The 12,428-nt window shown below is 58.2% G+C and overlaps 1 protein-coding gene and 1 long non-coding RNA gene across 2 annotated transcripts in view; one reads left to right on the top strand and one right to left on the bottom strand.

Annotated features, from left to right (window-relative positions):
* Nucleotides 1–486: 486 nt before the first annotated feature.
* Nucleotides 487–2,290, bottom strand: LOC115282203. Its single transcript, XR_003904548.1, has 2 exons — nt 2,136–2,290; nt 487–1,185 (listed from the first exon to the last, which is right to left on the bottom strand). It is a non-coding gene; the product is annotated as an uncharacterized LOC115282203 (long non-coding RNA).
* Nucleotides 2,291–2,486: 196 nt separating this feature from the next.
* MAP2K3 (mitogen-activated protein kinase kinase 3) overlaps nt 2,487–12,428 on the top strand; it is a 28,712-nt gene continuing 18,770 nt past the window's right edge. The window contains exon 1 of the mRNA XM_029926988.1: nt 2,487–2,776. Within this exon, the coding sequence (XP_029782848.1) occupies nt 2,728–2,776 (49 nt within the window). The 5' untranslated portion in view covers nt 2,487–2,727. The remainder of the gene's footprint in view (nt 2,777–12,428) is intronic.

Consider the following 12,428-nt stretch of genomic DNA (forward strand, 5'->3'; position numbering starts at 1 on the left):
GCCTGACGAGCTCCTATTGATTCTTAAAGGTCCATCTCAAAGTCACTTCCTCCGAGGAGTCTTCCCTGACCTCACCCAGGTGGTGTCTGGTACCTTCCTGAGACTCTTGCTCATGCATCTATTTATAGCACCCCACATGGAGTTTTGTGATTCTTGGGCTGTCTGTCAGACTCCCTGACTAACCGTCAACTCCAACTGAAGGGCCTTGTCTGAGTCATATGGGTGCCTGGGAGGCTGGCACGGGACTGGAGTCACTTCGATGTCTGTGGCATGCTTTTCATCTTCCCTTTGTTCATTCCTCAAGTACTTATTAGGCACCTACTGTGTGCCAGGCCCAGTGCTGTGCATCAGGGCTGCGCCAGCGGATGAGTTGGCAAGATTCCTGCCCAGGAAGGGCCGATGGTCTAGTGGGAGAGCTGGCTTGAAACCAGAGCCAAAAGGAAAGGCATTAGTGGCCCCAGTGCTGTGCAGAGAATAACCACTGAGTTGGGGACATGACCAGGAAGGTCTTTTATAGGAGTTCATTTAAGCAGAGGCCTGCAGGCTGGTAGGAAATCACCCCCATGATCCTGGGGTGGGGTGAGGGGGAGGGGAAGGTGTTCCAGGCAGGGGAAACAGTGAGGGTGAAAGCCTTACGAGGCAAGACCGGTAGTGGCATGTTCAAGGGGAAGCACTAAGACCCTCGAACATAGCAAGGAACAGAGAGGGCGAAGGGGAGCATAGGAAGCACAGAAGTCCAAGTGGATGGCAGGAGCCTGAACCTAGAAAACCTCATGGACCAGGCTTGCACTCCTGGTAGGGAGGTAGCCTCTGCTGGGTGCCCATTTTACAGATGGATAAGCAGCTGGTTCTGAGTTGAAATGACTAGCCCAAGGTCACATGGCCCATTTCGAACAGAGCACTCCAGACACCCAGGGGTGGTAAGGCTGAGGTGGCTTCCTGGAGGAGGTGGCCCACAGTGTATTTACAAACATTTCCTGGGCACTACGAAGTGCCAGGCCCTAAGCCAGGTACTTCCAAGCCTGAGCTCCTGAACCAATTTCAGAGAGGCCTCGCTGTATTCACGGCACAGATAAGTAAACTGAGGCATGGCGCTGCTCCATGACTTTGAGTAAGTGGCAGGCAGGGTTGGCATTCGAACCTGTATGCATCTGAGTCCACAGATCATGACTTTCCGCCCACTGCCTGGAAAGGGTGAGTGAGAGACACAGGAAGAGAATAATGATAATTATAACATATCCCCCCCTTCTTTATCTCATCGGGCCTTCTCCATCACTGTGTGGGTGGGGCTCACAGGGATCACCCCTTTTTACAAATGGACAAACAGAGGTCAGCTGCCTGCTCCAAGCATTTCTAGCAGGTGGTGGAATCTGCTTCCCTCACGTGAGGTCCCTGGCAGGTCACACACTCATGCCTGCCCAGAGGCAAGGGGCTGACTCCTTGACCCTTGCCAGGCACTTCCTGCCCTCACTAGCCCATGGCTTTCCATCTGAGTCATCTGATCCCAGGGCCAGATTGGTCAGTGGTTCCTAAAATGCCCCGAGACTCCATGGGGACTGCAAGGGAAGACTGGTCTGTCTGGCCATTATATATTATACAGTCTGTATATACAGACAGAGGCTTCAAGAGCAGAGAAGAGAAACGAAACCCCACCTTACTCCTTGCCATGTAGAGGAGGAGGGGCAGTATAGACATGACCATGAAGGCCACATTTACTGACTTCTCTTGCTGGGTACCACCAAAGTTCACCACTGTATTCCCACCCATTCCACAGTGTCTGACACACGCAGGCGCTCGGTGGATGTGTAAAGAAGCAGGGAATAGATGTGCGCACGCCGGACATTGTGCTTTCAGCGTTTTACAACACTCGGTCACCAATGATTGTCCGCTAAAGCCCGGGTCTCGTTCTCATGACCAGCGCCAGGACACAGTTGTTATGGTTGCTTTTTCACACAGGCCAAAACTGGGGCTCAGGGGTTACCTGACTTGCCCAAGGTCACCGCCAAGTAGGGATCTGAACCCAGGACTCGCCCCGGGGGCGCCCTTTTAATCCCCGCACAGCACACTTTCTTCCCGCTCCCAAGGCCCCAGCCCCGCCACCCCTGGATAGCTGGGGTTTTTTCCCGGTTACGCACCCCAGGCGGGTCCACTGAGCTCACTGGCAGAGCACTGCAAGCCTGGGAGAGCGCAGGGGCGGGGCCTAGTGCCTGACAGGCTCCAGGCGCGCTCCGCGAGTCCCAGGGAGTGGGCGGGGCTTGTGTCTTGACAGGCAGCGGGAGGGACTCCGCTCCAGCCTAGGAGGGGAAAGAGCTTGATCGGGCTAAGATTTCCCGGGTGGGGGGGTGGGGGGGCGGGGCTTTACAGTGGGAGGAGCCCGATTTGGGGCCAGCAGGGGCAAGGCTTGTGCGCGACAGGCAGGGCAAGGTCGGCGTTTGATAGGCAGGGGACGGGCCCTGGAGACTGACGGGCCAATAGATGCGCGGGGGCAGGGCCCATGTCGGCGCCGTCCGGCCTGGGCCCCCGCGGCACTACCCAGTCTGGCTCCGGCACCGCCCGTCGCGGACGCGTTTTTGCAGTCCCCGCCGTCGCCGTCGCTGTCGCCGCCGCCGTCTCTGCTCTGCCACCGTGCCCGGGCCCCCTGCCCGCAGCCATGAGCGCTCTCCGCCCGGGTAGAGCCCGCCGCCCTCTCGATTAGTTCCTGCTGCCGCCCCTGGACCCGCCTGCACCATGGAGTCTCCCGCCTCCAGTCAGCCCTCCAGCATGCCCCCGACCAAAGGTAGGAGCCCCTGCTAGGGAGCGCGGCTTGACCCGCTTCTCCGGCCCCGGCGCCCAGTCCAGGCCCAAGCGGCGAACCCCGACCTCTGTATGATTCCCATTCCCTGCCATACCGGACCCAGGTAGCACCTCGGTCCAGAACCTGTCCCTGATTGGGTCTCGGTCTCAGCTTAGACCTCACCTGGACTCCCAGTTTAGGCCTAGGGACTGCACTCAGGCCCGAACCCAGGCTAAGATCTCCCTCTGATTATTCTGATTACCCTGCTCCAGGTCGGAAACCTCACTCTGACCTCCTCATTTAGGCCTTAACTGCACCCAGAACAGGAATTCTCCCAACGTGGGTCCCACAGCTGGATCCAGGTGGGATTCACTGTGATCCTGCACCCAGCCTCCTCCACCCCCACCCCGCCCCGTCCACTCCCTGGTCCCGGGGCTGTAGCCAGGCTGGGATTTAACTGACGCCCCAGCAGTGCTGTCCTGGGGAATCACTGTAACCACCCCCCCTCACCCCATGTGAGTGCCTTGGCTACACTCCAGCTAAGAACTCTCCTCTCCCCTCTCTCCATCCCTGTAGGCCCCACATGGCCCCGTCCCTGGTGGGCTTGCAGCCCTGCAGCCTTGTCCCCAAGGAACCTCTCTTGTCCTCCCAGCCTGTGCTATCACACAGCCCCTCTCCATCGGCTCCTCCTTGTCTTGGCTTGCATGCTCCTCTCTGCACTTGGGGACCTCACTCCTTTTTGCTCCCTTGTGTCTCCAGGCTTGTCCCTGCTGCCTCTGGGTCCTGGGCCAGCTGCTAGGCCAGCGTGTTGGCTGTGCAGTGGGCTTGCTCTTGTCTTCTCCAAGTAGCTGGCCTTCCTGGAAATTTTTGTGAGGTGGCGGCTGCGGGCAGCAGGATTTGTCATGCTGGGGGGGGGGAGGCGGGGGGGGGGGAACTTGGAGGGTGAAAGGGGGATTTTTTTTTTGCAGGAAGAGGAAAGGATGTTTTTGGCATGTGGGAGCTTCAGCAGGCTGGGCTGTGTAAGATTTCCAAACCGGACATAGCTGTAATGAATAGGCTGCCTCCCGGCTCTCTAAACCTGCTGCTGCCTCACCCCAGCAACAGGAGTGTCTCTGGGCCTCAGTTTCCTTATCTGCACAATGGGAGTAATCACACCTACCTTGTCTGGATTTCAGGATATGATACGAGGTAGTAAATACTGAAGAGTTTTAAGCAAGCATGGGTCATGAGGTGAGGAGCTCAGCATGGTGCCTGGCACATAGTAGGTGCTTCGGGAGGGACAGCTGCTGCATCCCCAGTGTTACATTTTTCTTGCTGGAAGTCCTTCAGCCTTGCAGGGTCAAGGCCTTGCCTGTTTGCAGCTGCAGAGTGAGGTGGAGAGAGGTAACAGATGTCACTTAATGAGCCTCTGATCGGAGTTTGTTCTTACCTCTTTCTCTGGAGGAGCCCCGGCACCTGGAGGGCATGTGGGGTCCCAGGGAGGGTGCGGGTCCTTCTCTGCCTCCGCTGCCAACGGCTGTGGTGGCTGTGGCCCACAGCCTTGCTGGCCCGGTGGGCAGGGTAATTACGTCTTACGTAAGTGGGAGGCCGGATCCCTGACCATTGCCCAACCACTGTGAGTAACTCAGGAGGCACTCACGGGGGGAGGTGGCTGGGGAGGGCCTTGGACTGCGCACACCTCATGGAGCTTGGGAACCGGGAAATCATAAGCTTCTCCATTCTGGAGACCCAGGAAATCAGACCTCTTCTCCAGCTTTGGGTCTGTGCCTGGCTTGGTCAGTGCTGGGGGTACTTAGGGCAGGTCTGTCACCTTCTCTGGGCTGCAGTGTCTTCATGGGCAGAAGGAAGAGTTTGGAAGCAACATTTGTCTCGGAGTGCCCTTTCAGCTTTTCCACACAGGGGATGCTGCATCCAAATAAAAGCTCACGATGTGGACTTGTGAAGTCAGAGCGGTCCCAGGTGTGAAGGAAAAGGGACTTTGGAGAGGCACTGCTTGGTCCCCGCATGCTGTGTGACTTGAGTCCTGGTGTTGCTCTCTCTCAGCCTCTCTGCAGAGACAGAATCAGGATGAATTTCCATTTTGTGGGTGTGGGTAATAGCTGATGGTGGTGGTAGGGGGTGGTTAGATGGAGGGGCAGGAGCCTCTGCAAGGCTGAGGGACCGTCAGCCTCTTTGGGGTCTGTGGAAGGGTTTGCGGGGAGCCATGATACCACCTCACCAAAACTCCCGACAGCTACCACTTGTCAAGCTTTTTGCCCTGTTCTGTGTACTCGCTCATTTCTTACTCACAGCCCCATTTATAGATGAGGAAATTGAGGCTCAGAGGCATTCAGTGCCTTGCCTGGGTCATGCAGCTGTGACAGGTGGGGCTCGGGTCCTGTCTAGGAATGTGTATCTCCAGAGGTCTCCCTAAGTGCTCCTTTATGTCCCATTCTTGTGCTGGGTGCTTGAACTGAGCTGGTGGGTCTCCCCCCCCCCCGCCCCCGCCCAGCTGGTGGTTCGCCCCATTATGCCTTTGTCTTGTGGGCGTCTCCCCCAGGCCATGCCTGACCTGGAGGAAGGACTGAGCCAGAGGTGATGCCTTTCGTGTACACAGGACTTTACAGTTGGCACATTTTATATTCACTGCAGTCCATCCCATTTGACAGATGACAAAACTGGGGTCAGACAGGGGGAGGGGCCAGACCAAGTCCAGAGCTGGGCTCCTCACCTGGCTGCCCGCCCCATCCCGGGCACAGGGCCCTCCAGCATTGTGCCCGTCTCCACCTTCTCAGAGGAATTTGAACAAAACAGGGCGTGGTTGGCACTTGACCTTAAGGGTGCTTTACTTTTGAGCTTCCTGCCTTGCAGCTGGTGCCCTGCGCCATCCTCTGTGCCGCAGGCCTGGGGAGTTTTCCGTGAGCCCATGCGACCCTGGGTCCCTCAGCCCTGCTGGTTCCCCCAACTTCCTCTTGAACATGCCGTCTAGGGTCAGAGGCTGAGGACAGCTGGCGCTGGGGCCAGTGGTCAGGGGCATGTTTAGTTGGCATGGTTTGGGTCTGCCGCTTCAAGCCACACTTGTCCTTGGGGGTACCACATGTATCCTGTTACTGTCCCCGCTGCCAGTGCCACCATGCGGGCACTTCATGGTCGATGTTCACGTGGCTCCTGGCTGCTCAGTGGGGGCACTGAGGCTTCAGGAGCACCATGTCCTGGTCCTGCCTGCCATGGCCACTGTCCCCCCTCAACCCCCATCCTGTCCCGTCCGTGCTGTCGGAAAGACTGGAGGGTGACACCTTGGGGAGTTCCCCCACCCCTGGCGTGACGCACAGGAAACTCTCTATCAGCCAGCCCATGGCTCGGGGCCTGAAAGGAGCAAAGTTCTCAGTTGCCTGTGCGGGGAGAGGGCTGGGGCAGCGGGAGGCTTCCGGTGGGTGAGTCAGCGGGCACTGGGTGCTGACTCACCCGCCGGGCATGCCAGCCCAACTGGCTGGTGCTTAAAGGGGCGCTGCCTGCTGGCTGGTGGATGGGCAGGGGGCTGTAAGCCCCGGCCTCACAGGTCAGCATCCAGCCCCGAGATGGGCATCAGAGGTGACCCCCTTCCTGGACCTCACACTGGGCCCGGACACTTGGGCAGGCCCTCCAGGCCCCGCTCCCGCCCCGCCCAGGAACTTCCTCTGTTAGGCAAGGGCCCTGCTTCCTCTTGTTCACGGAACAGAAGCAGGTGGCGGAGGCGGCTCTTCACCACCCTTGGCCCAGGGAATCCTCAGGCTCGGATGTGCCTGCTGGGGGCTCCCGGATGCTGGGGAGGAGAGGTGGTGTGGGGTTGGCTCGAACTCCCAGGAGACAGGTGTGGAGGTGCCTGCAGTCAGATCTCAGCTCAGCCTCTTTTGCTGTGTGACCCTGGAAAAGTTATATTCACTGCACTCTAAATGATTTCAGTCCCTGGGGCATGGCCCACCTTTCAGGTGACAGGCCCCAGTTCCCTCACATGCAGAATGTGACTAGGGACCTCTCCTGCCTGTCTTGCTGGCAGCCACGAGGATGGATTCGACAGCCTCATTCCAGCAAGTGGGCCAGCAAGTGTCAGGTAGTGGGCCAGCAAGACTGTCCTTAGTCTACAAGGAGCCCAGGCCAGACGGGGAGGTGGTGCAGAGCTTGGGCTCAGGGGGGAGACAGGCCAAGTTCAAATTATGACTCCACTGCTTCCTCACTTCCTCCTGTGCCCTCTCTGACCCTCAGGCTCCTTTTCTGTGAATGAGAGTAAACACCCCTCCCTGCAGGGTGGCGGTAAAGATTGGAGATAGTGTTTGTCTAATGAATGGCATCTGCTGTTATTGTCTTATTGTTATGGTCATGGCAGGTGTTCATTGGTGGCTGAGTAAGTAGGACCCTGACCTCTGGTGACCGAGTCCTAAGCACTGTGGCACGGGACTCTGTGGCTGCAGGGTCCTGTAATGGTATCACAATGTACCAGGCTCTTTCTCCACTGGTCCCCAAGCCGGAGCTGGGGGTGCCCCTTGCCTCTTGGGCCTTCCTGGGGAAGGCCTGTGGAGAACAGAGAGGACTGGGTGCTGGGCTCATTTTCCAGGTCTGTGTCCCTTGAGCATAGCGAGGTGTGGGGCGGGGCGTCAGGAGGACGGGGCTCTTGAGGCCATGCCTCCGCTGCTGGGGCTTCATCAGTGCAGGGCATGGTGCTGGCTGTGGGGGTACAGCGGCGAGCGAGGAACACCCTGACTCTCAAAGAGTTCTGCCTGGGAAGCAGGAGGAGGCCTTGGGAGTCGTGGTTCTAAGAGTCCAGATCCAAGGTCAAGTGTGTCGGTGGATGGGGGGCTGAAGTGAGGGGGAGCAGCCTGGGTTGGTGGCCATGTAGAGTACTGTCAGGGTCTCAGGCTGGGTGCTGTGTGTCTAGGTCGGGTCCCAGTGGAAGAACACGGGGGGCGGCACAGAGGATGCCACACAGAGAGCCCTGCCCCAGTTAGAGGGGGTGCTGAGAGCAGCCTGGCCTCCGCTCAGCTGCCAGTGTTGGGGCTACAGCCTCCAGGCACATCCATGCCTCCCCTCGGCCTGCCTTCTTGGCCTTGCCCACACCGGTCAGGCTTGCCTGCCCAGCTGCTTCTGTAGACGCCCTCTCCAGCACTGACCACGGAAACCCCTAAAAGCTTCCTATGGAGGGCATGAAGGGCAGACGGGGCTGGGCCGTGGCGGCCTGGAAGGAAGACCCCTCTGCAGCTCACAGACACCAAGCCTGGGGGCTGTATCCAACTCCAGAGAGGGTCACAGGCTCACCCTGAAGGGGCTTTTCTCCCCGAGCCCCTAGTCTTGGGCACACAGGTCCCTGTCACCCTGACCCTTTCTGGGGTGTCATGGCTGAGGTGGCATCCAGGGACCACCCTGGCTTCTCTGGGAGATGGTGACCAGCTGCCCTGCTCCCAGGTTGCTCTGTGCTCCCTCCCCTCCTGGCTGAGCCCCAGCGGCAGGTGGGGACTTCCATTCCTTTCAAACTTGCAAGTTGTAGCTATATTTCAGACACCAAAAGGGTTTATAGAATGTATTTCTGTATTTTAATGAATGAGTCCTGTGTGCCCAATACTCAGCTGAAGAAATTGGACATTACTGTAACCCAAAGTGCCCCCCAGTATTGCATCTCCCTTACAACCATCCTCACTTTGTAATAATCACTTCTTTATTATTTTTTTAAAATTGAGTGCTAATGTATGAGGGGTATATTTAAGCTCATCGTCCTTCAGAAATCCCTGGGCTGGCCCCCACCATGGCCCATGGGGCCTGCATAGCCACGTAATGGTGGGGAGAGGCTGCAGCCAGCTGGCTGGGTTCACGCCCGTCTCCCCACTCCTGAGCTGCATGGCCTGTCTGTCTCATGGGGGTGATGCTAGAATCTAAATTGCAGGGTTGTTGTGAGGACCCACTGCATTAGTGTATGGCAGGGCTGAGCATGGGGGCTGCTCAGAGTTAGCGTAGATAAGTGTTTGCTGCTGTTATTGTTGCATTAAGTGAATCTTAAACTCCCAGGCCCAAATTGTGCAGTGCTCAGCCTATGTAGCTGTACCCTGACGGTCCTGACTTTCCTTATCCGCATCGCTGTGCTGGTGAAGCCACTAGCTTCAAAGGTGTGTCCTGAGGATTGCAAGAGCCAGTGGGTGTGAAGTGACAAGGGAGGGGCCTTGGGTGTCAGTGGACATGTTTGCATATTATCAGGAAGTAAATAGGGAGCTGAGAAGCACTTCTGTGGGCCAGGTGGGTGCATCGTCCCTGTTGGTGGTCAGTGCCTGCTGCCGCATGCTCCCTACTGCGGGCACAGCTTGCCGCACCCCAGCTGCCTGGGCAGACCCCAAGATAGTGCTGGTAGACCTTTGCTGGATGAGCCTGGGGGGACTTCCAGGCTCTCGGCCCAACTCCGCCCCAACTCCCTTTGTGACCTCCGGGGCTCTAGTGTTCTCATCTGAACCAGTGGAATGGAAGCACCCACCTCTCAGGCCACTGTTGAGGGTGAGAAGGGACGAGACCTGGCAGATTCAGGGACACCATAGGTGCTGAATTTGAACTTGAGCTATATATTAGCATTTTTACCTATTTAGGTATTCTCCCCATTAACCCTGTATTTTGTAAGATTTTATTCTGATACAAATGATAATAAAGCAAGAATGGCCTTTGCCAAGGAAAGGTGCTTCTACCATTTTGCAGGAGCAGGAGCATGGCGCCCATCAGTGTTTCTGGGCGGCCTGGGTGAGCTCACAATGGCCCCAAGTGCAGACCTGTAGGGGCTCGGCCCACGCGCCCAAGCAAAAGGAGCGTCCCGTTTCCCTGAGGCTCTGGGAAGCTCAGGTGCCACTTGGGAGTGTCTCTCCCTGCTCCTAGCCTCTTGAAGCCTGGGCTCTGCGGTCTGGGGGTTCACCCTGTCCTCTGGGGGCTCACTTTGCAGTCTGAGCCTACCTTGGTGAGTGAAGGCCTTTGGGCCAGGGCGGCCGCTGAGCCAATCTGTTTCGTGCCAGGCATTTTATGTGCGCGGTCTTACTTAGCTGTCATGGTTACCCAGCGACATGGGTGCGTTGTCACCCTGACTTTTACCAGTCTCCCTGCCCAGGGCGGGGAGTGACCTGCCCGAGGTCACACAGGTCTGTCCCGGGGACTTTTCTTAACAACCCCTGACTCGTCCTCTCCTGGAGGTCAAGGTCATCACACTTCCCAGAACACGAAGGGAGGAAACAGGCTCAGGGAGGGGGTGTGGCTTGCCCCTGGTCACCCAGCAGCTCAGGTCTCCCTGGGCCAGAGCCTGTCTCTCCACGCTCGCTATCTCTCGGCCTCCACCACCGTGGCAGCGGTTGAGGTGTGGGGAGTCAGGATCCTGGGGGGTGTGACCCCGGGGAGAAGAGCTGGTCCGGGAAGTTGGGGTCAGTGTTGGGGTCCCAGGTCTGCGGCTGCTGTGACATGTGACCCCGTGCAAACTTCCAGGCCTCTGGCCCCAGTATCTGGCCAGCCTCTGAGGCACCATCCTGTCGAGCAGGCCCTGCTGAGAGCCCCCCATGAGGGACACCAGTGAACCCGGCCCCCCCTTTCAGATGGAGGAGGAGCCTGAGGCCCAGCCCCACAGAAGCCCAGGATGCAAAGCTGACACAGGGCTTCTTTTTTCTGATTATTTTCTATAAATTACTTGTATTTAAGCAGCTCATTCAGCATGTGAAGGTGCAGAAAGGCAGTGCCCTGCTCCTTGGAATCCTCTGTGGAGAGACCATCATTTTCACTCACAAAATCCATGTTCTTCCTCCTGCACAGACAGCGCTTGCCCCACCATCCTGCCCAAGGCCCCCTGGGCCCTTCCAGTTCCCTAGGCCAATCTCTTGATTTTACAAACCCCAGGCCTCAGTGTCCTCATCTGTGAAATGGAAATCCTGTTCATCCCTGCCTCTGGGGGTTGCTGAAGGGATCTAGTGAGATGTGATTAAATGCTTAACACAGGCCAGGCACACAGTAGGTGCTCACGACTTGTTGGCAGCTCTTTATTGCTCTTGTCTTTTGGGAGTTGTATGTTAGGGATGTGTCCCTTGAGATGGGTTTTCTGGGTCAGTGGGCATTTGGACACTGTCGAGGTGCCTTCAAGGTGGCGGCCCCGTGAGCTCACGTAAGTACCAGCAGCAAGGGGGTGGACTCCCGTTGGCCTCTGTGCCCTGCGCCCCGGGAGCAGCCCTTGAGGCTGGGTGGGACCAGGCCTTCCATCTGGACCCGCTGGCCTGGCCCCTCCCCCTCCCCTCCCGTAGGTGTCTAGGCCCACGTCCCTGTGCACTTGCCTCCTGGGCCTGGACCGTTGTGGCTCTAGAGCTTTCCTCCTCCTCGCTGTGTCAGCCTTGGCTCAAATCCCTGTCCCCAGCCTCCTTTATTCTTCAGAGCACTTAGCGCGCTCCAGATTCTGTATAAATGTTACACATGTTGGTTGTTGGTTTGCTGTTTGCCTGTGCTCCTGCCTCTCCCGTCAGCCCCAAGCTTAGCGCTGGCATGGTTGCCATTTCGGGTCGTATCGTTGTCAGTTGTGGGGGCTGCATGTCCCCCCTGGGTTGTGGGGCCGCATCTCTGGCCTCTACCCCCTAGATGCCAGTAGCAGCCCCCTGACGGAATGCCTTCAGACGTAATCACACCTCCATGGTTGGAGCATAACCTAGGGAGGGCAGGATGCTGTCTGCTCATTGCAGGAGGGATGGATGTGTGAGGTGGGCAGCCACAGAATCCCCCCAACCTGCTCTGCACGGGAGGAAGGCCCCGAGAGCTGGAGGCAGAGGGCCTGCCCACGTGGCCAGCACACTGCAGGGGAGACAGCAGGGCCGTGGGGATGGAGGGCCCCCTGTGGTGCAGCCTGCTTCTCACCTGTGGGATGAGGTACACAGTGCCCTTGGCAGGTGCCACACGTATGAGTGATTTGTAAATGAGAGAGCCCTTCATCTGTTTCAGGGCCTTGCGGAGTGGGTGCCACGGTGCTGGGGACCCAACTGATCCCCTGCCTGTGGGGGGGGGGCAGGTGTGTCCTTGCTCCCTGCCACCACTTGGCGGTGGTGGTCCCTGATAGCTCGTCAGGGGCCTCTTTGAGGGAAGGATAGCATGGGGTGCAGATCCAGCCTCAGACATAGGTGGCCTGGCCCTGCTCCTCCCGCTGAACATTGCCGAGCCTTGGTGGGCCTGCCCGTGAACTGGGTGCCTCACTCGCCCACGGGGCAGCGAGTGCGGGTGGGCGGGACGGCTGCAGTGGGCAGCGATGATGTGTATCCGGTACTGTGCATGGGCTCTGGCTCGTCAGAGCCGGGGAGCTCCCCCTTAGCTGTCCGTGCGGTGGGAGTCCATGTCCCTCCAAGGGACTCGCCTCCCCCCATAGGATAGACAGGACAGGCGGAGTGGGGCAGGGGCTGGGAGGGGGCATGTGTGGCCTGGGGACATCTGGCGTCCCTCATCTCCATGGTGGGCACAGACACTCAGGGCTTAGGACTTCCCGTGGAATTGGAAATCACAAGAAGCACCCAAAATACCCCAAAGTAGCGGGAGGAGTGATAACAATTTGGGAGCAGCAGGTGTTGCTTTTGGCATTGGAATCCAGGGGCTGTGGCTGAACATGATGACGTGGGGGACTCCCTTTGTGAGTGGGGTCTCTGGCAGGGCCCCCCCCCCCCCCCCC

The sequence above is a fragment of the Suricata suricatta genome, chromosome 17, assembly GCF_006229205.1.
Source record: "Suricata suricatta isolate VVHF042 chromosome 17, meerkat_22Aug2017_6uvM2_HiC, whole genome shotgun sequence".
Classification (NCBI taxonomy): Eukaryota; Metazoa; Chordata; class Mammalia; order Carnivora; family Herpestidae; genus Suricata; species Suricata suricatta.